At 42.5% G+C, this 27,707-nt stretch overlaps 1 protein-coding gene across 1 annotated transcript; it reads right to left on the bottom strand.

Moving 5' to 3' along the window:
• Positions 1-655: 655 nt before the first annotated feature.
• On the bottom strand, positions 656-27,707 carry prr36b (proline rich 36b). Its single transcript, XM_072443653.1, has 5 exons — positions 27,612-27,707; positions 12,519-13,165; positions 11,691-11,778; positions 6,733-6,926; positions 656-4,630 (listed from the first exon to the last, which is right to left on the bottom strand). The coding sequence occupies exons 2-5, from the start codon at positions 13,078-13,080 to the stop codon at positions 1,638-1,640; spliced, it is 3,837 nt and encodes a 1,278-aa protein (XP_072299754.1). The 5' UTR covers positions 13,081-13,165; positions 27,612-27,707; the 3' UTR covers positions 656-1,637.

Here is a 27,707-nt window from a genome sequence, read left to right as displayed (position 1 = left end):
CACAACTCAAAAAGGACTGTAAAAGGTGAGGACATCTGCGCATCTATGAACAATGTTCTACCAAGTAACAAAAGCCAACTTTGAAATAATAACTGTTAACATCTTAAAAGTGTGCATTTGGTTTCATATTAATGTCACAATCTTCTACAGGCTTGTAGAACAATATTCCTTTGGCAATATGAACGGTAATCAATGGTGTCCTAAAAGATGTGGAAAAGAGACAAATGTTGACTGGAGACTATTGGAGACTGGGAGGTTCATTCCAGGGGTTTGTTCAGCAGGCTTGGGGATGTTACAGAACAAGAGCAGGAAAGGCACAGTGTAAATGTCTTATTGAACTTTAATAGTCACATTTATATATGTGGAAAGGCAACAGCTCAGGGTCTGTGAAGAGGAGCAACACAGGTGTAGCAAATGTACAGTGTGGGTGGAGTTGGTTCATGGACATGCCAAACTTCAGGACACCATCTGAAATATGGGTTTAATTTGAGCAAAATTCCATTTCGGTGCGCCACCATTGGACAATGTTACATCACTTCCTGTTACCGGTTATTCCCGTATCGGAGTTAGGGGAAGTCAAGCGGTGCACAGATACGTTCACTGTTATAAAAGACACATTGTATGGTCCATAAGGAAATAAGAAACAGGAACAGAATGCATTGCAATGATGTTTTAATGGAATTTTGAAATATATTGAAGCCTAACGTGAACCGTCTTTTATGAACATATCTAGAGTAATTTTCAACCCATCAGCTATTACACTGTCTTTGTTAGTGAAACATGCAATATACTGTTGAAATAGTAAACCAAGCGTCCACTATGATTCAGTTAGTAAAGGTTGAGTTTTTGAGACAGTGAAACGTCTCGAGAACAAAGCATCAGCTGAAGGAGATATAATCATAAACACATGAAACCAAATGCCTGTATCACATACTGTACTGACTGAGCCATATATACCTTAGCAACGTAGGCGAAGAGCAAAAAACTCTTGAAGCACACATCAAACATTTAACAAACTGCCATCTATTGCTCCCACAACTATTTTGATAAAGGCGTAAGAGCTTTAATAACTAGCCTTTATTGAAAGCTAAAACTTCATGGAGGAGTGTGTGGTGTGGTCACTATGGTGCTGTTGAATATGGAGTGTTTACACAGGGGAGGGAAGACTGGGCTCAACAAAGGAATATAAAACAAAAAGTAAAATACAAAACAAAGATGACATTTGATTGGTCAAAACAATAGGATAAATACACACTGAGTCCATTTTATTCCATATGTTGTTTTTTCTTTTACGGTTTAGTCACTACAGACCATTCAGTCAATGCCCCTTCTGGGGTTTCAGAATATGCAGTGTTACTTTAAAAGAACATTCTATTAGAAAAGGGTAGTAGCTATTTTACCAAGGTTCAAGCCATACTCGTAACCATAAGCACAGTATGAAAGAGGGAGGCTTTCATTTCAACATTGCTACAGTCATTTTTCCCATCTTCAGTTTCTTGTTCATTTTTTAAAATCTCTTCCTACAATTTGTTCTCCTTTTTTTCTTCTACACTTTCTATCCCAATTGGAGAGAACATGAACAGGTGCGGGGTGGGGTTGTGGGGAAAAGGTGCATTCCAGGGGCGAACGTTGGGAACTTATACATTACCTTCCAGAAAACTATCAGTTTTATCACATATAGTAGAGTAGTATGGCGGCTGGTTCTCATCGGAGTCACCTGAGTCCACGAGGTGTCCAGGCTCCCTTGGCTCAGCATCATGCAGAAGGTCTGCTCCCATCTTGACGCCCATCATGTAGTGGTCCTCATCCAGATCGGAGAGGTCCCCTGAGTGGCCCCTTGAGTGGCCCAGGGGCAGAAGGTCGACTGGTTGGCCCAGCAGGTCCTCTGCCGCTGCACCTGTTGATGGCAGCGTCAGCTCCTTTATGAGAGATGGATCCTTGGCTTCCTCAGAGAGTTGCTCCTCATTCTCCAGAGAGAAGATCCCAGGACTTTTCCCGCAGCTCTCAGCCATAGAGTGGGCATTAGAGTTGGAATTGGTGCAATCAAATCCATAAGATGCCACAGAGTTGGCTGATTGAGGTGTAGCCCCGCCTCCATCTTCCTCAGCCTCGACAGATGCTGCTTGCACGACCTCCTCATCCTCATTGAAAGCTGGTAGGTTAGATGTGGGAGTTGGGCTGTCGAACCCAGCACTCTCCATTGTCATTGGTTCATCTGGGTCATTTATCTGCATTTCGCCCTCAGTGTCACTGGCCTCGTCTCCTGATGTGGATGCAGAAGAGGGGGCTGAAGCAGGTGCTGTCGGAGGTCCTGTTCCCAGCACCTCATCTGCAGGCAGTGTCTCTGCCTCTTCTTCCTCTCTGTCCACTTTTTCCATGTGAATACCCAAGTCCTGTTCTAAGTCAGGCTGAACCTGAGCAGGCACTGGGGTCTGCTGTTTGTCAGAGCGAGACTCAATTCCTGAGCTGCTGTCATATTCACACAGATCTTCTGGGGTACTGGTCTCACTGCCACCGAGGCGGACAGGGACATCTGCAGCAGGAGCCGAGAGGTCAACATCCCTCGAGGCCGACATGTGGCTGAGGTGGTCATCCTCGGACTGAGCAGCAAAGGTTGGAACTGATCCGTCAAAACAGGTCAGTGCGGGAGACTGAGTGGGTGTTTCGGAGTCTGCTGCACCATGATCAGTCATAGGGCTAGCAGAAGAAACTGCAACAGGTTGAGCCCAAGTATCTGAGAAGGGGTTTGTCTGTTCCCATGATGGAGCGGGTGGGGTGTTTTTTTGAAGGCCACACTGATTGAGGTTGTCTAATCTTTCATCCTCATTAAAATCTTCCTCAACATTTTCTAACCCCTCAGTCTTTCCTTCACTATTCATCTCAACATCTTCATCATCTTCCTCATGGTCCTGATTTGAGAAGACCTTTTGATGCTCATCAACTTTCTCTGAGCTCAGGTCCATATCATCCACACGTTCCTCTTCTTCATCTTCGTCTTCTTCCTCATTGGCAAGGGTCTCTACATTGGGAGAGCCTGTGAGGTTTGCATCCCCCTCTGAGCCCCTTAGGCTAGAGTCCACAAGGGCATCAGAGCTTTGTGTACCCTCCAAGATGGCGGTGTGTAGCGTGCTGCTCAGGTCAGAGACACCCTGCTGTCGACTGCTAGTGCAGCTGCTCATATCCTCAGAGTCCATCCCAGATAAAAGGTCATCGCCATGCCAACCCAAAGAGCCTCCAAAAGCCGATGACTTGACCTGCTCCTCTGATGGCTGTGATGAACTCATGTCTGTGATCATGGATGACGGCTGATAACAAAACAATTTCTGCTCCTCATCTTCATCCTCCTCATCTTCATCATCTTCGTTAATCTCTTCCTCTGCCTTTTCTACTGCCTCCTCCTTCTCATGAGGGGACATGAAGTTCCCTGAGGCAAAGGCATCAAAGTGAGAGGTAGCAGAAACGGTTTGGGGCTCTGCCATCACAGTGGAAGTCGCACCAAATGGGGCAGAGGAGACCAACACATTCCCCTTCTCATTTGGCTCCTCCTCTTTATCTTGGTCTTTGTATTCCACATCTTTGTGTTTGTTGTGGAAGTTCATCTGGTCAGAATCGAAGTCCAAGAGAGATGCATTTGAGGCTTCCATAGCAGGGGATACCGGTCCAGTTGGTGAACAAGGAGGAGACATGACAGTGGTCCCCAGAGAGTTCACAGAGTCATTGGTCTGGAGCTCATGGAGTTCAGGACTAGGTTCTCTGATCGGTTCTGGGGTGGGCTCACTGATCGGTTCTGGGGTGGGCTCTCTGATCGGTTCTGGGGTGGGCTCTCTGATCGGTTCTGGGGTGGGCTCTCTGATCGGTTCTGGGGTGGGCTCTCTGATCGGTTCTGGGGCAAGCTCTCTGATCGGTTCTGGGGCGGGTTCTCTGATCGGTTCTGGGGCGGGTTCTCTGATCGGTTCTGGGGTGTGCTCTCTGATCGGTTCTGGGGCGGGTTCTCTGATCGGTTCTGGGGCGGGTTCTCTGATCGGTTCTGGGGCGGGTTCTCTGATCGGTTCTGGGGTGGGCTCTCTGATCGGTTCTGGGGCGGGTTCTCTGATCGGTTCTGGGGCGGGTTCTCTGATCGGTTCTGGGGCGGGTTCTCTGATCGGTTCTGGGGCGGGCTCTCTGATCGGTTCTGAAAGTGATTCCATGATGGCCTCTGGCTGGTTCAGCATAGCCTCCTCAGGAGATGCTTGCTCCTCTGGTTTTTCAATGACGGAAGCGGCAGCGACTATTGCTGCAGCAGTGGCGACACCAACAGCTACGTCCTTGTCAGCCTCATTAGCTTTGGGACCACGCTTCACTGGAGTAGGAGTACTGCTACCTACTGTTTTTTTAGGGCTTGTGGTCCTTGTGGCTCCTGTTTTAGGGGCTTTAGATGCATCCTTAGAGGGCGTGGCTTTGCTTTCAGGTTTGGAGCGGATTGGCGTCTTTGTATCTGAAGCCTTACTGGTGGTGGACTTTTTGGGGGCTGTATCTGTTTTAGCCGTTGATTTTGGTGCATCTGGTTTAGCTGACTTTGCCGCAGAAGTAGTGCGCGCAAGAGAAGACTGTACAGGTTTTTTGGCTGATGATGGGGTTGGTTTGGTGACATCTGTATGAGAAAACAGACGAGAAAACACTTAATTACATGGAATAAAAAGGAAGCATACTATGACTGCCATTTGTTTTTAATTTGTGACAGTTTTCTTAACCTGTTACCATCCGCCTATTTCGCCCTTTGCACAATGGTTGGACAGACCCAAATGGCATTGCTTATGAAAAGAGGATCTTACAGCCCACATGTGAGTGTGATGCATCATTAGAAAGCTTAGGCCTTCTAGTTTCTGCAGATGTGCAGATGAACACTGTCAGGGCAGCAGCAGCAGCAGCAGCAGCAGCAGCAGCAGCAGCAGCAGCAGCAGCAGCAGCAGCAGCAGCAGCAGCAGCAGCAGCAGCAGCAGCAGCAGCAGCAGCAGCAGCAGCAGCAGCAGCAGCATGAGCAGCAGCATGAGCAGCAGCAGCATGAACAGCAGCATGAGCAGCATGAGCAGCATGAGCAGCATGAGCAGCAGACTCACACTACAGAAGCCCAAACATACCTAATACTAGAGCTGGGTTTCAATTTCAAATTTCAAGAATCTATTTGATTCCGATTTTTACGTTTCAAAATCGATTTTTTCAGATCCCATCCGATTTGCTCCGATTTCGATCTGATTTCCGATTCACTTCATGACTGAAGCAACATATTAAAACTATATTATATCAATATTAAACAGCAAATCTTACAAGTATTGGTAGTTACTGATGGAAGACTGATAAAAAGGTTAAGGGTCAATCTACCTTCAAGACAGATAATCCAGGAGTCCTGAATTATCTTTCTTGAAGGTAGATTGAAGTTCACTGAGGGAAATGTAGAAAAAAGAAAAGAAAAAAAAAAGAAACGATCTTTGGACGTACGAATCGATAATCGGTCATTAATATGCGAATCGATTAAAAATCGGAAAATCGATTATTTCAACCCAGCTCTACCAAATACATCCTTTTTTTAGTCTCGCCTGAATATTGTCAATTTGTAAAGGTCCTGAGCAAGACCAGGGTTCAGAATAAGCGGTATCGCAAAATGCGACGCAATTTCTCTCAAATGCGATGCGTTCGTCAGAAAAAAGTGTTTTTGTATCGCAGCTTTTGCAATACAAAAATGTGTGTTCAATTGTGTAACCAAAGCGCCTAAAAGTCCTGATCACTCGTCAATCGATCGTCAATAACGGCCTGACACATGTAGGACGCTGTGTTGACATGACGAGTCCCGCTGCTGCCTCAGATCACGAGTCTGAAAGTGGGAGGAGCCACGTGCGGTAAAGTTTGCGTTACAAATTCGGATTTCCGAGGTCAATAGCTCCTAAACGCAAAAGTCTTTGCAGATCAAACACTGCCAAAATACTCATATTTACACTGCCAAGTGACACAACCTCGTTTTAAAAAATCTGATGCGTATTTTGGGCTCAACGAATCACACGGTTCCGAATGTGCAGCCGGAGCCGAGACGAGTGCTTAGGGACCATCATCAAATGTGCAGCTGGAGCCAATACGAGAGAACTTAGGGACTGTCATCAAATAGCAAAACGAAAAATGGAATGGAACGTCAAATAGAGCGGTACAATTTGAATAACACATCAAATACACCATGATGGAAACACCACAGCAACCTTTATTTTTCCATCAGAAGCTTAATGCTCCTGCAAATAGTCATTCGATTGATGATGATATGGAAGAAAGTTGTAAATAAGGCCATCTGTCTGTGTTGATTAATTTGTTCAACAACTAATTTTATTTGCAAGTTTTCTGTTTTATTTAAAAAAAAAAAAGTGTTTAAAAAGTTAATTTGTTAAGAGTTTTTTTTTTTTTAAATAGAATGTTTACAAATACATTTTAAATAAATGATCGTGTTATATCAATGGAAAATATTGATTGTTAGTCATTTTCGTGTTTTGCTATGCAATTATCAAATTGCTATACAAATTTGAAAAAATGAACGGATTGTTTAGCAGCGCCGCTATACAAGTGAAATCCTTAATCTGAGCCCTGAAGACATACTTCATTGTGTGCTTATGCAATTCACTGTACATGCTGTTTATCTTGACAACAACTGTGTCAAGTTTCAGATCTCTAGGAACAGGCATTTGAACAGGTTAAGTAACTAAGGAGTTTTATTACCTTTTTTCACAGCGGTTGTGGTCTTGGATGCTTGTAATGATGAAGATTTGCCAGCAGAGGGGGTTGTTGGTTTAGCGGTAGCTGGCTTTGATGCAGTAGCAGAGGGTTTAGGGGTGGCAGGCTTAGGTGCAGCTGCTGAGCTCTTGGTTGTGCTGCTACTGGGAGGACGAGCGGTGGATGTGGCAGAGGGTGGCCTAAAAGAACACAATAAGTCAAAATCCATTTAATTAGTAGGTCCTTAAAAATTCAAAAGCCTTGAATTGTCTGGGTGCACAGTGGCAAAGGCGGTTTGCGCTCTTGCCTCCCAAGAAGGAGATCGTGGGTTCGACGGACCAGACCAACATCACATGATCTCTCTGGGTGGAGTTTGCATGTTCTCCCCGTGTTACCGTGGGTTCTCTCCGGGTTCTCCGGCTTCTTCCCACCGTCCAAAGACATGCATGTGTTAGCCAAAATTGGTGACTCTAAATTGGCCCTAGTGAATGAATGTGAGCGTGAACTGTCTGTAATGTCAATGTCTCTGTGTTGACCCTGCGACAAGTTGGCCACTGTCCAGGATGTACCCCGCCTAAGGCCCGAAGTCACTGGGATAGGCTCCAGTCACCCGCGACCCCGAAAGGGAACAAGCGGTAGAAAATGGATGGATGGATGAATTCTCTTAAATTGACTAAGTCTGCTCAAAAGGAGGTAAAGTTAGTTCAAGCAAGAACCATTTTTGTAACATGTCTGAACAAAGTAGGCTACATTGAATAGTCCTTACTTGTATGCAATCTCTGGGGTGCCACACGAACTGCTTCTAAATAAAGAATCGAGTTCATGTCGGCAGAACAAGAACATGCAACAGGGGGAGATGGAGGGAATGAGGCTGAACATGTTCATCTTTAATACAGTGAGGAGAACAAAAATCACTCATTCTAACTGCCCAAGTTGGAGCTATGGGCTGTGTACCCGCTGTGTTACTAGAGGCTTTTTTGTGTCGTACTGCTCCTATATTGAGAAGGACAGCAAGATATCTTTGAGAACATGACTTGAAAAAGAAAGTAATGATGGTATTGAAAGACACCTATACGAAAATTACCACACGCACAATGCCATCCTACAACAAGTAGAATTAGCTAAATGAAACGACATTACACCTTACAAAGTTTGAAGTGCGATATATTGCTACATCAAAATACCACAATATCCAATAATATTGAAACTACTTTATACTACTGACACAAAAACACTAAAGCCGCAGAATAACAGTAAATTCTTTTTTGAAAAATGTAAGTTGTAAAAAAAAATGTATATTTTTAAAAGCTGAATGAAACACTTTAGCTCTCTAAAGCTCAAATGATCCACATAAAAGTATAAAAAACATTCCCCACTAATGGAGAGAAAAAGTACACACAATAAAAATTGAGCCCCCAAAAATGATTTGAACAGTAAGTATAAAATAAAGTAATTATTGCGACAGGCCTAACTATATATCAGTACGTTCATGTTGGAAGAGTAACGTGACAAACATAGCACTGTCAAAAATGGTTACTGTTTTAAATTTGCACCTTCTCTCAAAATATTTCAGCTTGTAATTTTATTTTATGTTCATTATGAGTATTAAAGAAAGTGGGGCATAGTTATGGCAAGTTCAGTGGATTCAAAAGAAGAGAAAAAAGATAAATGTAAATGTAACACGGGTTGGTAGCCCAGAAATCTATTAGAGCTGAAAAATGAAATGCTTGTAGTAGTTGTGGCCACAGGAAAACTGATGCAGAGCTAAAAGAGTCGTTCTCCAGGGTTACGGGGCCTTATAGTTCAGACACATTTACCGTAATTGTGCCGGTGCTTCTTTGTCACACAAAGACTTAAACTAGGATTTGAATAATTAGATGCACAATGAGAAATGGGACATGAGTAAGCAAGAGCTGAGCATGCAAATGTTGCCTGCAGCCATGGCGACAGACGATGCTCTCAAGAGGAGTCGCTCATTAAAGATGAGTTAATTAAGCACAAATAATACAAGTGCTGTAATCCTGCTGAGTGTATCACTTTGATGGAGGAATGCCATTTGATTGGTTTAAATGGGCTTGCTTATATTTTGCTCACAGATTTCTATCTAATTCCATTTGAGTGGATGACTCTGATATATGTGTGACCCTTATTCCTTTTGCCTCACTTACTCACTGCACTTAGTCCATTTGGTAATTAGGTCTGCAGCTGCATAGCGCAGAAATCACAGCAAAGAAGGAGAACTGCATCATGCACTGACCAGCCACACCCACAACAGTAAGGAAGATTAACAGCCTCATTCATGCTCATTGCACATCATTACATCAGCTGCAATTAGTTGGATCATGATTCTGCCCAAATTCAATTTAGAGCCATAAAAATGTATCATCCCTGTGGGACCATCAATGAGATCAGAGCATGACTAATGTGAGAACAGGAAGGTGGGTGTGATATATTATGCTCTGAAGGCTGGGCAGGTTGTTGGTCTTTGTCAAATATTCATTTTACTATGTACACACTGTCACACTATTGAATGTGCAAGAATGCAGGAATTGTCTACACTACAGAATGGTGAAAATATTTGTTTTCAAGATAAAAGGTATTGCACCCTGTGACGAGCTGGTGCACCCTGCCTAAGGCCCAAAGTAACAGGGATAGGTTCCAGGGGAACAAGCGGTGTTGCTCTGAAATGTAGGCTTGGGTTGGTTAGTCGAGGGGGGAAATACCAATGTAACAAACAAAGGAGGTATATGGTGATATTTATGCACAATTTTGTTTAATTTGACACCTTTATGCAATACAGGTATCGTACTATCAAGGAGGAAAAATCCTGTAAATGTAAAATGGCATTAGGAAGACTCCTGCATTCTCTGTAGCTCTGTAAAAAGCCCCAAAGCCTGTTCTCTGTAACACTAGATTTAGTACAAAACATACAGTCCATGTGAGAGAAGCAGCGATGAAGCTGAGCAAGGACACATGATTTATTCAACTCCACTGGCAGCGTTCTTATTGGACGTCAGAGTGCTGCATTCACAGACAGCAGGGCTAAAACACTCCTGTACATCACGTCCTTTAGAGTAACATGTCTGCTAATGATGACGCGACATATTGAACACAGAACATAATGTTATTATCACATAAAGGGACATCTCTTCTATGGAGCAGCCTGAGGTCACCTTTAAAAGGGATAAATATTTGATTAAAGGACTATTTAAAATAATATTTAATACATGAATTCACAATGCTTTATGATGAGGTTTTTTTTACAAGATTTAATAGATTTATTTGCAAATCTAATCAAACATATTTTTAAAAGATGATTTGAAAAACAAGTAAAGAAATACTTTTATGAAAAGAGTCTTAAAAATACTATTTAATGAATCAACAAAAGCTTTTATTAAAACAGTTTTTAAAACACAATTCATAACATGAATTTGTAAAAACCTTTACTTTTAATTTACAAATCCTTTTGAATAAAAAATTGCAATTTGTATTAGTATTTGTGATTCATCTATCTCACCAATAAATGTAGTAAAAACGCTTTTGATATAAAAACATTGTTAAGTTATGTATTAAATCATCTTTTTAAAGTCTCTTTTAATGAAAGTTTTACTCGTGGCCCTCAGGGTCCTCCAGGCATCTGCCCTTTTGAAATCTGTGTTTGAATATATTTATTTTTCATGTTGAAGCAATCTCAGCAATGCAGTGTATTTAAATTAATCCACACATTGAGTACTCAGTATAAGAATGACTTACAACAAGAGGCCCATGGCCGTTATAGTTATAAAGCTATAAAGCTAATCTAATTTTGCTAAAACCTGTGGCTGAATAGGAGACGCAAGACATTATTCTGTTAAAGCCCTAAATCAGATTAATGTCACTTAGCCAACACATATTTACTACAGACCTTTACTTCCCTGACTGGAAGTTGCTGCTGATCGACCGTAATCTATGAGGTTCTAGATGAGTAAAGTGAAAACACAGATGCAAAGGCAGCTGGCTAAGCAAAGAGAATGAAGTAAAAGTGAAATCTGAAGGGGATCGCTCTGGACTTCACATGACTAAATAAAATACAACTTCAGCACATTCTAGAATACTGCAGTTGTCAATTTAATAAACTTGCCATTGTTTATGTTGACCACATAAGGTGTCAAGTGTATAAATCATTACATTCACGTAAGACCCATCCTACCCCAAATACTGGAAAAAGACTTTCTGGAAAAAGACTTTCAACAAGAGCACACTCTCCAAAGCTAATTCTTGAGTAAAAACTTAATAAAGATCACAATTATCTAGTAAAGGCCTTAAAACAATAGCTCTGTACATGTCTTGAGTAAGGTCCTTTAATGAGCATCAGCCATTGTTAAGGCTGTAATCTGAGTATAATCTCCACGGTAACAGGTGCAGGAGAGTGGGAGGGGCTTGTGTTTGGTAGCACGGAAATATTTATCTTTTTAAAGGATTTTTTTTTAGAGACAGGACAGCTGAGCATGAACTAGTGATGAGAGAGAGGCGAGGACATGCAGTAGTAAGAGTTTTGTTTATAAGAGTTCTTCTATTAAGAGTGTTTTTTAGACTTCCTATAATAATAATAATAATAATAACTTTTATTTATATAGCGCTTTTCAGTGACCCAAAGACGCTGAACATAATAAATAAGTTATCTGTCCTTTTCCTCTGCATCTAACTGCGTTGCAACAATGGAATTTCCCCATGTGTGGACAATAAAGGAATATCTTGAAACATTTGTAGACACAACTTTCACATTTAGAGCAACGAGCCGCTGTAGTTTAAAGACAAGCTCTTACTAAATAGAAACAGTGGCTCACACAAGAGCATAATATTTCCTGTGGTTAATTTAAATATATATATATATGTTTCTAGTTACTAATAAGCGAAACAATTGTGTTTCCCCCTCTGAATGTCAGTGAGAAAAATGCTCATTTCCACAGTAATGCCACACTTACCTGGTTGCCTTGGAGACAGGGGTCTTATCGGGTTTGGGAGAGGCAGTGGAGCTGGGCTTTGTGGCAGTGGAAGTGACTGGTTTGGAGCCTACAGAACAAAAGAGAGTTCAGATGAATACACATAAAGATCATTTGAGCATATAAACACATGGACTAAGAATAATTCTATACAGCTATATAGGTCAGTACATTTCTGGTACATCAGTGGGATCTAGGCCAGCTGCATCTAGAGTTGAAATATTCACTCTGGCTTGACTAATATCAGCGATAAAACCATCCTAGATGCATCTGTCTTAGAAGCAATGCCAAAAAACATGCTCATTATATGATTGGGCATTACCAAAATCAATACAATTGAAATTGACTGGAACAGTGAAAAAAGGCTCATGCTCCAGTAACTCTGGGTATTTCCTCAGCCTACTGTTTGTTTGTATTAAGATTAAAAAAATTAACAGTCTATTTATATTTTTGTGATATGCTTCTACATTTCTGTTGATTTCTATAAAATTGTCTGATCATCTTTGTGAAAATTGCCCACCCTTTAATATAATACGCTCTTCACATGTGTACAAAACTACTGAAATATAGAATTGTATCCAAAATAATAAATACCACATATAATAATTAGAGGGTGTATTTCAATGATTAAAAAATCACTACACTTTTTACAATTGGGCCTTTTGTTGTGGTGCTTTTGTCATGTGAGTGTATTAGAGCTTTCCTAACAAAGAGCTCTTTACTATATGCAAATTTGAAAAAGATTTGTAACCTTGTCAGCATCACACAGCCCTGATGAACATATTCTGCACATGTGACCTTTGAACAAACCTGCAGGCTTCTTCGCAGCAGCTGTAGTGGAACTGGTTTTGACTCCGTTTGCTGAAGCAGTGGCTGTCTTCTTGGCTGTGGTTGTTGTCCTAGCTCCGTTTGTGAGAGGCGAGGCCGCTGGGGTCTTCTTTTCAGCCGTTTTCACGGTGCTCTTGGGTGTCGGGGTGGTCCCTGTTGCCTTCTTTGGTGCTGTTCTGTCTGAAGCCAGGGAGGTTTTCTTAGGCACGCCGTTGGTTTGGGTCTTGGAGACCCCATTGGAGAGACGGCCAGGGGTCTTTGAAGCAGTGGTCGTCTTGCTTGGAGTGGTTCCTGGTTTTGTTTTAGTATTCTTATTAGGAGTCTTGGATTTGGAATCTCCTGAAGGCTTGCCGCTCGTTTTAGTAGTGGGAGTTTCTTTAGATAATTCTGGATCAATTTGAGATTGCTGGACCGCCTCGCCTTCATCCGGACCGGCCGCCTGGTTCGGCTCCTGTCCTGGGGCTGCGATTCCTTCATCGACAGGATTGGCTTCTAGCGTTTCCATTGGCTCCAGTGCTGCCGTGGCAACCCCATCCGGCTTCATCTCCCCTAAAGTTGCCTAGTTGGGCTAGTGGTCTTTATGGAGGGGCCACAGGTCTAGAGGCTGTCTGGAGGCAGCGAGGTCTGGTCTGAAGAGACATAAAATGGTACAAGTACAGAAGTTAGCAGCAAGACCAGGCATGAAAGGCTTGTCTCTGCACCAATCAGCAGAGAGAAAGACAGGAATGTTGAGAGATAAAGAAGCAGGTTTAAGCATCAGAAACTCACTCAGAACCCAAAAGTGACAAGCCAAGATATGGCTAACGGCTGATTAGAAAGGGTGCATTTACGCCATTATGTCTAAATTGTGAAGTAAACGTTTCATTTTTAACATTCAACAATGTGATTTAGGCTACCTAGGAATGTATTTCAAATCATTAATTTTCTTTTTTTATACCAGAAAACATACAAGATATAATATTCCTACAGGTTATCTGCCACACTGAAGTGCAAATGAAAACACACCAGTGAATTTTAGGTTTAAAGACCATATGATTCTTATCACAAGCAGCCCAACACACAGATTCATTTGTCTTATCCCAATATAAACATTCCATTACAAACACCACTTTGTTTTGCAGCTACAGATATTGACATTACTGGACAGTTATTGCTCTAAACATGAGTAAAACCCGTAAACTTATCAGGACGATGTTGTACAAGGAGGTAGATACATCAGGACAAACAATTAGATCAACACATTTCATGATCAGCTGTAAGCAAAGTCTCATGGGCCCCAAAACCCATGGAGGACATGTCTGGTGCTGAATGCTACAAATAGCCATGGCTCATTTCTATGCCAGTGCAGGGGAGCGCGAGCGCCTGTGGGACGCTTCAAAGCTCAGTGACACACTTGGCTAAAATTACTACAGCGCTGATGTGGGTTGGCGTTTGGACCCACTACAAAATGGCAACTGAGTCAAAAGAATGGAAGTGTAGTTCACCAGGACATTAACTTTTAAAAAAGGCATATCAACAAACTTATCCATTGTTTAAAATAATCCATGTGCTGTATTATTCTGACCCTCATCATCATGCCCAGTGCACGGCTCTTTGTTCCAATGTAATATCCTGTAATATCACCTTATTATTACATTACCAAAGCAAACTACTCTGGGTTGGATCATGAGCACAGACTGATGTGATGTGAATGCAACAACCAGGAAACACATCCACTTTAATAACCTTTCAAATAGACATATTTCCCCAGATCTACTTTTATGAGCTTTTTAACTATGTTGTTATAAAAAAAAAAAAAAGTTCCCTCAACCTTAGTTTACTTAAAGTTATGCATTGTCCTGAATTTTAGGCTTGAATGCTTGGGGAAATGTCTATTTTCATCCACCCCCCATCTCCGCCCACTTTGCTGTACTCAGTTTTGATTGTTCTAATAATTTAGGCCCCACATTTTGGGTTTTTGGTCAATGTTTAAGTTACTACGCCGTTTTACATTCATATTGCAGTTTAAAAATATCAAAATCTAAAATAATAATAACTTCTAGGGCAGGGCCATAACATATCGTTACTGATATATTGTCATTTGTTTTTAGGGAAATATTAATGTTGGAATATTGCCGTACTGCATACTTTTGAATACATAACAGCAGATTTTTCTTAGTTGTGATAAATCTAGACGTTTTGACTCCCATCAGGAAATAACTTTCAATCTGATGGCACCTCAACTTTATCAAAATGCACTTTCCAGCAGCCAGAGGGTGCACAACGTGCTTCATAAGGGGCGATAAAAACATACAATAAAACAGTTAAATTGACGTAATATGTAAAAGAACTATGTGTCAAACGCCTGCCTAAAGAGTTTATACTGCACTGCAAAGCTGACATTTGACCTTTTGAATACCAAACAAAATGCTTCAAACTTAAAACAGTATTAAAATAAAAATTTCCTGCTGCCCAGTTTAAATACCATACTAAGTTGGTTAAGTGGGTCAGGTCATGCTAACCAAAACAAGGCCACAAGCTGCAGCATACAAGAAGACAGGAGAGACTCACAGAGCAGAATAAAAAGGCTTCTGTAATACGACCCGTTTTTTCATTATCTACGATAAAATCGGACAACTGTATCTTGCTGCTCCCTCAGCTGTTTTTAAATGAGAGAAACGTTTTGTGAAGTGGTGGGACAAAGGGAAGTGTGGTGGTGGAGGGGAGAGCGGCAGGAAGTAGGCTTGTCAAAGTTTGCAAACATTGTGAGGAGCTGTCGGGTAGGAGGCTACAGTGGAGGCGACCTACGCATGTCCCACACGGGCTGGGCCCAGCGGAAGAGGTTTAGCCTGTGGAGCATGGGAAAAGAACCAAACTAGGGTTAAAAGCAAAGGCATAAAAATGAGCTCATCTGGTGGTCAGAAATCCACACACACAGCACTGGTCATCTGAATTTCCACTGAGCTAAACTTATACACTAACTCACTGTGCCCATTTAAGAATAGGCCGTGCATCACCAGTCGCTTCTCGGAAACAGTTGCAGGTTTTTTGGCCTGATTCAGTCCCCTTCTACTAAATCGAGTCTTGTTGTCTCTGTAGTTCGAGCAGTGCGCTCCTTCCAGCCCTCTGTTCTCTGTTTTGCGCAGATGGCCAGAGCAGCTGAACCAGGGCCAGAGGGAGGAAGAGGAGGAGAAAAGACAGGGACACAGAGCTGGGGCAACAGGCCACCACCCGAAAACATCTCCGAGGATCACTTCAAGACATCATTAGGACAGATCGGGTTCAAAGCTCTGGTGTTTGTGAAAATAAGCTAAAACATTTGACCAACTAAAAAACATTTTCTATTACTAACCTGCAGGATTAGCTAGTGTGCGAGATGCAGGCTTGTGTGCAAAATGTTCGTAGAGATGCATTAGCCAAAACAATATGAAAGTAAGCAAAAGAGCCGAGGAGCAACCAAATAAGCTGCTGGGTCAATACTGGTAAAAACAATAACACTAATGACAGAATACTTTTAGGTTTTAGAATCTTAAAATCGCCATTGGTTTAACATCTCTAGCTCGAAGCATCAAGCAGATCCCAATATGAAGAAGTTGACAAAAATATACAGTATTTTCCGGACTATAAGTCGCACCGTTTTTCATAGTTTTGGCCGGGGTGCGACTACTTATATTTATACTTATGCTCCGGGGCGACTTATACGTGATATTATTTGTCATTTTCACACTTGCAACCTTATTTTATACTCCAGTGCTAACCCTTATATATGTTTTTTTCTTCTTTATTATATATTTTTGGCTGGTGCATCTTATACTCCGGAAAATACGGTAAATCATGTATTAAGGCATCTTCTTTGTGACAAAATAAAGGCATTCAATTCAAATTAGATGTGAACTGTCCTTGCACGTGTTTACAACAATAAATAATAAAAAAGAGTATTTGTCACTTAAGTGGGAATACTCAAAATGTTTTCAAGGGAAAGGAGACAATTCTACCACGGCAGCCGATCGGCCATTGATAATGCAATATTGGATGAACGGCAATTTTATATAAGATACTAAAGCCTTTTCAAATCTGATCGTATAGAAGATTTAAAGTATAAACAGACCAGTTTTATAAAGAAGCTATGCAGCAAATGTAATTCATCAATGTCCATTTACCTCTGCTTTGTGTTTATCAATGACATCATACCATTACAGCTGCTTCATTACGACATATGACAAATCTGAAATGTGCCCGGGCAGACTTAGTAAATCTGTTTGACCAGACAGTGAACCATAAAACAAACTCTGCCTCCAATCACCGGGGCCGTCTGCCTTTATTAACGGTCTCCTCCCACATCAGACCGAGGCAGAACTATCCAGACTGCTCATGGCTAATGCTGCTGTGGAGAATGTGAGGAAGCGGCGATAAATCCTCCCAGGGGCCGCAGCCAGAGGAACATTTCTCATTGGTGTCAGCTGTGAGATTGCACTTTCCTCCCAGGCACTGCCGCTCACTCAGCTGCCCGTGTACGCCATTAGGACCCGCCATCGGTCAGTGGGACGACGGGGGCAAACTCCTGCTTATCTTCTGAGCGGCAGAGAACTGGAAAGCTGCCTCACTGAGCTGGCTCCAGATGCTTTGCTGTTACACTGAGAGGTAAAAGACTAGATTTAGTGCGTCGTGGTTGAACGGAATTAAGCGTGTAAGAGTAAGGGAAACATTTTTGCAACAGGAAATATCACGATAATATAGAAACTACTTTATGCCACTGACAGGAGAACTCTGAAGCAGGATTATCACTATAAACCCTTTTTTAAATGTACTTTATTGTTAAAAGGCATGTAAATAGCAGAATGCAACTGTAATTACCCCTAGAGGTTAGTCAGTCAACTGCCCTGAAGCTCAAATGTTGTCAAATTACAAAATAATAATGATAACAATAATACAAATGTACGATTGCAAAGAAGATGCACAATATCCTTCAATCTATTGTCTATTGAACAATAACTCAATATACCGGTAGTAATTATTGTGTTTTCAGTACAGTATTTAAAAGTAGGGATGTCAAGATTATAAGATTGAATCGATAATCATGATTATTCTGATCAAGAACACAAAACAGAACTTTTTTTTTTATCCCTTTGTCACATTTCACTTTATTTTGTCTTTCAGAAAGTTCCATTTGGTAAGGCCGTTCACAAACTTGAGGAACAATGTTGTTTGGTCACAGTCTAATTGTTAAATTGTGACGACTTGTATAGAACAAATGAGGCTAGGACAGAGAGGATGGCAGATTGATGACGAATATTCCACTGTAAACACAGATATCATGCAGCTCCATAAACATGTAAGGTTATTATTCCTCCCTGGCACCTCCACATGCACCTGATCCCAGAGCGGCAGCCGTCACTGGGCTAAAGCAGATTCAGTGTTTCGCCGGCTCATTGGCAGCTTCACTAAAGCGGCTGAGTCGGTTTTAAGCAGCTCAGAGGCCGTGCAATTAGATGACATTCTTTTACACTACAATATGTAACGTCACATTCCCTGCTACCTGCTTCCAAAATTGATATCATTCCACTTGAGCAGGACATAAACCAAAAATCTGAGAAATGATTACCAGAGTCAGGAAGCTCAAGCTACCATCCAAGACCCGGAGAAAATCCCCAATGGCTGACCAGCTGCTTGAAACCCGTGAGGGACGACTGCGTTTCATCGCCCAATTAGACACGCCATGTGTTACGCCGATACATATTTCACCGAGTTACTGAAACAAATGTGAGAAAATCGTGGTTTTGCTGTGATTTGGATGGGTTTCTAAATACATTTGGCAGGCGGCTTTTTTTCCTCAAGTTTAGTGCAAGTGTGTTGTTCGGTCTAAGTCATGTGGTGGAAGATTCTAGATAGAAAGTAGCATCCCACTTCAAATTCTCCTCAAGCCTCGATGATGAGCTAAGCCTTCGCCCGGACGACAGGAAACCCACTCGAAGGTCCGCACAATGGAGGATCTTAGCCGTGTTTACATTCTTTAAATGATCTAATGCGTCACATGCGCGGGCTGATCAAAGCTACGCTCTGTCCGCGCACTCAAATACCCTTTGATCGGGCTATTTATTTGACGAAAAATAATGAAGTATAGTTAAACAGTCGTCACATTGTTAATGCTTATTCGTTGCTTGAATGATTTAATAAACACGTAGGGGCCTACTGCGGGATTAAATCAGGCTTTTGGCTTGAGTGAAACAGTTATTTAGTAGATTTGTCATGTGGTTTTACGCAACAGAGACTCTAATTCTGCTCATAAATGATTGAATATGCTCATTTCTAAATACACACAAATGTTGGATCAATTTTTACCCTCACACCTTCAAGCTCAGTGAAACACAAGCTCAGTAATGATTTAGATGAGGTAAATTAAGGTAAATAAGGTGTATTTGGTAAGGTGTGTGGAAAAGAGTCTGTTTTTTAGTGTAGAATTGCTTAAAAACAGAAAATAAGTGAATCAAAATATGTTTATTCACAAAAAAGAAGATTGTCATAGAAATTAGATCACAACTCAATTTCTGTTGCCACATCGCCCAGCCCTACTTAACCCTATCATAGGTGGATGGATAGATATAACCGAGTTTTATGAATCCTGCTTTAACAAGAGTATTCTCTTGCGGTGTTAAAACTTTGCTAGCAGTAAGCAGCTAATGATGGCCAAGCCAGCTCTGCAAGGTGAGCTCATCCTTCCAGGCATCATCATCTCTCCAAATCCTGCACTGGGATGTAAACACAGTGTGTGCCGGGAGCAGATCGGCCCAACCAAATGTAGTCAAATACCATCGATAACGGAAGGCATCAGCAGCAGCTTTTCTGTCCAGACACAAACAACCACCTTGAATAATGAGGCCATAAGCATATTCAACACAAACAAGGCCCTTTGACCCCTTTTTGTACAATGTGCTACTTTGTGTTGAGGCCGTTATCTAAAACACCAACGCCACAACATTTCAAGCTCTCCATGACAACTAGAACTTTAACCAGTTATTTATTCATTTTCTCCAATAACTTCAGTTACTCTCACCCGATGTAGAACTATATTCCCATTGCCTGGTGATTTCCTTAAATCCAGCTTACTTAAAACACAGCAGATCATCCCAAAGCTCGTACTGAGCATGACTGTGGCACACTCATGCATTATGCGAGGCTTCTTCTGTCCCCGGGCCTTACTCTAAATAGTTGTCAAAGGGAGAGATTGTGGGGGAAGGAGACACAGGCCTGGTGGGGGCGGGGCAGGAGCAGAAAGGATGCAAGAGAAAGTGAGCTTTTGTGGCTCAAGTAAAGTAACCCTCCGCCAAGGCCGCCCTGAACCCAGAGGAGCTTGAGGGAATTAGCCCAGGCCTGGCTAATGCTGCCGTAAGAGGATAGAAGGTTTGGGCGAGGACGTGTGAGAAAGAGGCGGTCGGGTCGGGGTCTTTTTGAGAAGGTGCTTTTAACGAGCTTGGGGTGACCTCTGACCCTGCAATTAGACTGCTTTTATCTCCACAAGTGGCAAACATAAGATGAAACAGTGGCGCCGGGCCGACATACGCCAACTCATAAAGCAAACATCTATTCTACTTTGTGCACTAAACTTACTCCCTTCTGTTTACTTCTGAAGATGACGTTCCAGTTAAAAAGGAGTACGCTTTACAAAAGTAACTGAGGCAAATTCAAAATAGATGTACGTAAAATATATATAATCGAACTATCATCACAAGTATAACAATAAATCAGAAACAATATTGGTGGATGTTTTGGGTGCAACGGAAAAACTGCAGCAGAAATGAAACAAAAGGCTCCAGGAGAAATCCATGTTCGAGGATAAAACGTTGGTTTCTACGGGACATCTCCTGCTGCTGCTGCTGCCGCCTCAAGCTCCTCTCTGCTAATCACCGCTCGCAGATAGCGCTAACCTCTGCAAATAACAACAAATAGACTCCAAACAAAGCCTGCTGCTCTGCGCTGTTCCCGGTGGAGTGTGACTCAGGAGAGAGGAACGCCTGGGGACGACTGGGGAGAGAAGAACCAGCAAATAAAAGACAACAAGGTCCATGTTCACAGGCAAGAAATGCACGTGGTCTGATTTACTGAACTCAAAAGTAATTGTGTAATAGAAATGATAAGTGATGACTGATATCCCATTGATTCTCCAAGATATTTACACGTGTCTCTCTCTCAAACAGAAGCAAAATAATGTACTTTACAAATTGTGTAAATAATGGTTTTTCAATGATTTACTTTTTGTGACTATTAGGTGTGAATATGGCATGTAATTGAACTGTAATTGCACATCCCAAGTTTGCAAATAATAAAAGAGCAGACGAAAGCAGATAATGGTCAGGGAAAATTCATCAGCAGGACCAATCAAATCAGTTATTGATAAGATAAGATGTTTCCTTAAATCAGCTAATAACCTTTGGTCTCATCAGTCACCATTGTGCAATAAAATAAGCAGATGAAACCGATCAGGCTTTTAGATAGGATTTGAAAACACCCCAAATCATTTTGTCCGGGGGTACGGGGCCCGACTAGGCGAGAAAACGCTTCGGCATTCTCCTAACCACGGCTCGGCAGCCAATCAGAGCCAAGCCGCACGCATTTTGTCGACCAATCAGCGCGCAGCATGCAAATTTCCACTTGTAAATAGTCAACTGTAATGGCGGACTATTGTCAAATGCTTCCCGGCCCGATTTAATGATAATATTCCCTTTTTTTTCTAAGATTTATGAATAAAATGGCCGTCCCTGCACTTGAAAATGCCTGTCCACATTTTAAAATACGTCAAGACAGGTCTCTATCTAAAAGCCTGAAACTGATATCAAACCTGCTGAGTGATAATAAAGTGCTTAACCGTCCAAATGGAAGTCAATAGATTTCCAAAGGATCCAATGGGTGAATATGTGAGGACAAAGGCCTCACACAGAGAAGGAGCAGTGACTGGGGCTTCCTTCTGTTGACGTAGATGCTAAAGAACAAGGAGACACCTGGCCCTTAGGCATGGCCCTTAGGCATGGCCCCAATGAGCCGCACTAACTCTTCCAATGCATCCTAAGAATAATGCATGTAAAAAAACAACGATAACATGCTAGTACCAGGCTATTAATGCTTCGTTTCACTGGTCGTTTACAGGTCAATGTTGGTCCAGTGCAAATGGACACAGCCGTAATCACTTTAGAGTCGACCAAGGGTTCTGTGGTAGCATTTCAGTAGTTAACTGCTAACTAAAGTGGAAATAAGAAAAGTAGCGTCATAACAGACATATTTACAACATTCAACAGTCAGATAGGCCTCCTCTCAGATTTACTGTGATCTTAACTCCAAACGATTGTCCGTAGTTCGAATATAATCCGGCATGCAAGGTTTTGGCGACTGCTGACATCAGAAGTACCCATCTTGGCCTATGATAGCGGTCGGTCGATAATCGGTCGGGCTTTGGTTGTTTGTATTGCAATCTCACGATATTTCAGTTGATGACTAATCCACCAGTGCAGTCACAAAACACCCCCGGCCGGACCCAAAGCCACGTTTTTCTCACACGGCACAAACATACAACATTGCGCACACATGTAGTTTGGGGCCTTCCCATGGTGCATCTTTTCTCAGAAAACTTGGCCCTCTGGGAATGGGCAGATTAACACATGACAGAGCTCGTTAGCCCAGTACACAAAAAAACAGACGATAAACTTGTGTCAGCCTCCGGGGTCCTCAAACGTTGCACGACACACACTGCACAGCTGCATCACCGTGACGTTTTACTGGAGGGACCGCCAATGGACGCAAGATTATCACTTCAAATACGACTAATGCATTGTGACTAACCTCTGGGCTTCATGTTCCTCCAGTCCAGTCAGGCTTGGTCAAAACTGAATCATTTGCTCAACGTTTAGCTCCAAAGCGGACTTCATTTATGCTTCAAACGTATATTTTAACATATTTTAATAACACAAATTGGTGGCAAGGATTTCTTTATGTTGGAACTATGTCGTTGACTCACGAGGCGACGGGCCCCTCCCCAGCAGCACGTCCCACAGACCTGCTGTGTGGATATTGATCAGCCAGAGAGAAAGTGTGGAGTCAGGAGCGCTCCACAGATGGGCAGTGGGACAGACAGCGGAAGTGCATTAGCGAGCAGGCGTCCCTCTAATGCAGTTAGCCCGTCCCCCGAGAGGCCACAGAGCTGGGGACACGACTTTATTTCAGGGGGGGTGTACGGGGGCAGGACAGGCACGAAAATGCAGTTTGACAAAAAGCGGCTGGATTACAAAGCCCAAACCAAACGTAATTCAGGGGCGTTTGCGCTTTAGAAATTATTACTCTTGTATTGCCGCACAGGGGTAAATAAACACATGAATATGGTCAAATAAGCTAAATATATTTATCCTGTTGTTGCCAATTCTAAATTAATGATGATTTGTGATTTGTGCATTGTCTGCATTTGATTGTAAAACATTTTATCAACCACAAACCAGGAACAATAAGCCTGATGAGATAAGATGGAATGAGAGCCTATTTGCTGTGCGATGTGCTTGCTTTGCCGCCTGTTGTTCTAAAGCGTTGTGCTCAAAAGATCCATGCATGTGAACACTAGCACCGTGCGAGAGGAAGGAACAAGTGAGATGGCTTTACACATCTTTTTCCTCCTTTCACAATCTGAAAATCGGGGACCCCAGCTTCAAAAGAGTGTCATTTATTTAGCTCAACAAGCATGAGGAAAACCTAAAACACATCACCGAGGTTCAAAAAGAGGGCGCCCTTGGACCGCGCAGAGGACCACAGAGAAGCTTGCATCGCAGAGGTGAAGAGGCTCCTCTGTGGGGTGCAGAAGATGAGGCCAGGCCCGGACCAGCTGGCGGCGTGGATCAATGACACAAGATGGAGCGGACAAAGAAGCAGTGCCAGGCAGTGCGACGGCATCTGGACAGGGGCACCACACCCCTGAGTGACTGTGTGGATTTCAAATGGGACACGGTGTACAAGTGGAACGAGTGTCTGTAAGAGGATTAGAGCCTTCTGTCTGAAGTGGAGAAGGCACGCTCCAGATGGAATGTGATCCGCAGAGAGACAACAAGCAGGTCCACCACACCGGCACCGGCTAATGACAACGCTCAGGCCGTTTGGACACGGTAACGGTCACTTCCGACTGCCCCACAGCTGTCCCCGTGACGTTCACATTTAAGTGAATAAAGAAAACGAGAGAATGTGACACCAAATGTTGTTTGTGCCGTCGTCTCGAGATTACCGTCTGGCACCATGTCCAAAATCCATCACTCGCACTTCTGTTTATTATGGGTCATGGCTGTGACTGTTAATGTAACACTGGGCTAACAATGCACTATTAAGTTATGGGAACAGATGATTGAATTCAAATGTGTTAGACCGTATGTGTGCATAAAGGGGCAACAGAAAGTAATTCAAGCATAGAGAAAAGCAACTGATTTATTGGTCAAAGAGACTCAAATAAGAGAAAGGAACCTCCAGTATTGACCCATTATTATGTAACAAAGAAAGCCGACAATCTTGCAGGTGGAAATTAAAGTAAAATATTTTCTTAAATGTGCAATGTCACCATAAATAATTATCTACAAAACCACATTTTATTCATTTTGTGTCGATGTAATTTTTTTTTGCAGCTAATGCTTTATTCAAGCTATGAAGTTCATTTTGAAAAGGCTTTACTGGAACACAATATCAGTATTTCCTTCAGCAATACGGCGATTTTGAGCTCCAGTTTTGGATGCGTCATAGAGTCTGACCTGTATACCATGTGTGGAATCGGGTTCTGTCAAAGTGGGAAAACTTTGTGGATGTGAAAAGGCTCCACTTTGTTGAGAGTGGCTTGGCTTTATGGATGCAGGGATTATTTTAATCAATACACCAGCCCAACAAACACTTTGTGGCATTTCAGATTTGACTCGAGGCCTAGTAACAGTGAACCATATCCACCATGGTTCCTCCCACTGGTGGAATTCTAACAGCCAAATTACTGCAGCTGCTGCAGATACAGGCTCAGAACCGCCAACTGTGTGCGTGGACAACTGTGGCACCACAGAGCACTTTATCTGTTCTCTACTTGATGCCCTGTTGTGCCGATTCACTGTAGTGTCTGAGGTCAAAAATAATCATTCCCAAACAGAGCGGGAAGTTAAGCCAAACTTCCTGTGTTATTGTTGACAATTGACAACAAAAAAGCTCATGTTCTGCTGTAGAATATGAATTACTCTTCATGAATTGGTCAAACTGAATGATCATGAAACTATTGCTGATTATAACTTATAAATAAAGTGTTTATTCTTAAATGTATTTGTTTTGAGGTTCCACAAAAAGTGCTACAGAAGGGAATACAAGCTGTACAAATCAAAAATGTACGTAAAACATCTCAAATAAAAGTTGATTGAGTTATACTATTGTATTTCCTCTTAGATACAAGTCATAAATATCAGAGATAATTTCTGAGGGCACAAGAAAAGAGTGTGGGTCACGGGTTCAAGCAGAGAAAACTCCTCTGGCCAGAGACACAGGCTTGTCCTTGTCGCGGTGGAGAAATGGAGAAAAGGGGCATTTGAAATGAGTCATGCAGCCCCTGAAAAGCGAGCAGCCCGCAGGCTACGAGCCGGCTGACACACAAGTCTATTAACAACAATCACGTCTCACAAGGAGTGGGTCGAGAGGCCAGCTGCCGGCAAAATACACCATTAATATTTAAATTGCAGTAAATACAACCTTGTAGACCATTTATGGCAAAAAAGAATTGACTTGGAGATGCAAATACATAAATTATGCCTGAAGATCTTTAGATGTTAAAATGTTTGATGCAACTACTTATACAGCACCAAAAATAAACTATCACACCCAGTTTGTTGGCCACTTTTGGAGGAAAATAAAGGGGATAACGATTATTATCTGTAACAACACTTACTCCTTATGCTGATTCAACAATCTCACTATCCCCTCCATCTTTGTTTTTCATAAGCTGTTATTCTCTGTCCATATAACAGCTGTAAATAAGAGTGTCACTATTGTTATTATATAAGAGGTTTTTTATAAGAGTTTTACCTATAAGAGTTTTTTTCTACAAGTTATCCGTTTTTCTATTATTTATTTCTGTATCTACTTTGTGTTGCAACACTGGAATTTCCCCCATTGTGGGACAAATAAAGGCTTATCTTATCTTATCTTTGTACAAACTAGTTTGTACCATGTCCATATTTCCTATAAGTACAATAATCTTTGTATATTTATGCTTAGTTTGGGACAAATCCCCTTCACGCAGACGCCTCTGGGACTGATCCACATGTTCCAAACCAGTAAATCCTTATATAACTACATAAAACAGAGAGTGACGCTGGCTGAATGAAATTTCACAAGATTGCATTAGGCCATGCTGTCAGCCTGTCCTCCATTTGGCCGCCTCATCCAGAAGTGAGTCAGCCGTTCTCTCATCTCTACGCGGGGGGCCTGTCTGTGCCCACCTCTCCACAGACCTGGAGCGTCTCCAAGAGAAGTTCTGGCTTTAGAGGAGCTTATATCAGTTACCATGACGTTTAGACAGGTCACACCTCATGGTTCATCAGAATTAGAATCAGAAACGGTTTATTTCCATTGCTAGTGAACAGAATCCACAAACATGGTGAACATAAAACAATGAACAATGATAAAACAAATCAAAAAGGGCATGCGTTAAAGAAAAACTATTTAAATCTAGTATAGGATAAAAATAGGCTTACTATGTACACAAAATGTACAGTAAAATGGACAGTTGCAGTGCAGAAAATGAACAGTGCAGTGAGTGACTGATTGAATTATAGTTAAAGTGACAAGTATCACCACAGCTTATTGACCAATACTTGCCCACAGCAGCCACGGCTGCCAGGGGCAGTTTATAATAGTCTGCTGTAGCTCAGGGAAGTGAGAAAATAGTTAAGAGCCTGAGGATTGAGACTTTCAATGGTTGCATATTTGTAGTTTATTAAATGTTCTTGGCCGGGCTGTGGGAGCTGGCAGACTTTCTCCTCCCATTGTTCTACAAAGGGGAGTGTAATCTGTCTTGTTGCTCTACTCAACAGAAAGGAGCCGGCGGAGGAGCGGGGCCCCCACTGCCTTTGCCCTCACTCCACAATAGCTGATCACTTTTGGGGGGTGACATTAATCACATGTGATTATACACCAGGCTGAGTCCATGAAACACGCTTCAGCTAAAATCACTCCAGACTCTATGGGAAATTGCACATTAACATGCCACAAATGCTACTGTCTGAAACTCAACTCCAAACGAAGATTGAGAATAAGCCCAAATATGAGCCCTAAATGTCCGGCCCGGTCCTTAATGTCCGGCCCGGCCCTAAATGTCCGGCCCGGTCCTAAATGTCCGGCCCGGTCCGGTCCTAAATGTCCGTCCTAAATGTCCGGCCCGGTCCTAAATGTCCGGCCCGGTCCTAAATGTCCGTCCTAAATGTCCGGCCCGGTCCTAAATGTCCGGCCCGGTCCTAAATGTCCGGCCCGGTCCGGTCCTAAATGTCCGTCCTAAATGTCCGGCCCGGTCCTAAATGTCCGGCCCGGTCCTAAATGTCCGGCGCGGTCCTTAATGTCCGGCCCGGTCCTAAATGTCCGGCCCGGTCCCCTGGAGGCAAATGAGGCATTTCTCAGCCTATAATAGAACAATGGGCATCAATGAAAGAGGGTCAGACAGAGCCAGACAACAGGCTTTGGAATGAGATAGACATTAAAATAGCAAACATAACTTCAGATATTTCCATTTGAGAGTCATATTGACGGTTTCCAGTGTTGGAGCGCGGCTTTAGCAGGGTTTACAGAGCATTTTAAGAGCCGGCGCCACCGCCCCTTCATCCGCCACAAGCACAAGCGACGCAGCAAAACCAGCTCGTTAGAACTCCACGTTATAAGACGCAGCTAACGCCGTATTCACGACAAACGCCTGATATTCACAATTATTAACCCGCCAGAAAATCAAACATCGATCATTCACGAGACACGATCGCACATTTTTAAGGCGCAAGGTGTTTTTTTTTAAACATTATTTTAGCAAAGTGACGTTAGCATGATGCTAGCTCGGGGCTAAGCGTGTCTTACCAGTCAGTGCAGCGGGAGAAGAGCTAGCAACGATCCTCCAGCTACGCTCAACGTGTTAGCCGCCGGAGCCCGCTTCAGCCCGCGTCAGCCCGCTTC

Source organism: Eucyclogobius newberryi, unplaced genomic scaffold (assembly GCF_026437365.1).
Source record: "Eucyclogobius newberryi isolate DKJ021-1_F unplaced genomic scaffold, fEucNew1.0.hap1 SCAF_13, whole genome shotgun sequence".
Lineage (NCBI taxonomy): Eukaryota > Metazoa > Chordata > Actinopteri > Gobiiformes > Gobiidae > Eucyclogobius > Eucyclogobius newberryi.
The sequence above is the reverse complement of the archived record's forward strand: the minus strand, read 5'-3'. Positions and strand labels throughout refer to the sequence as shown.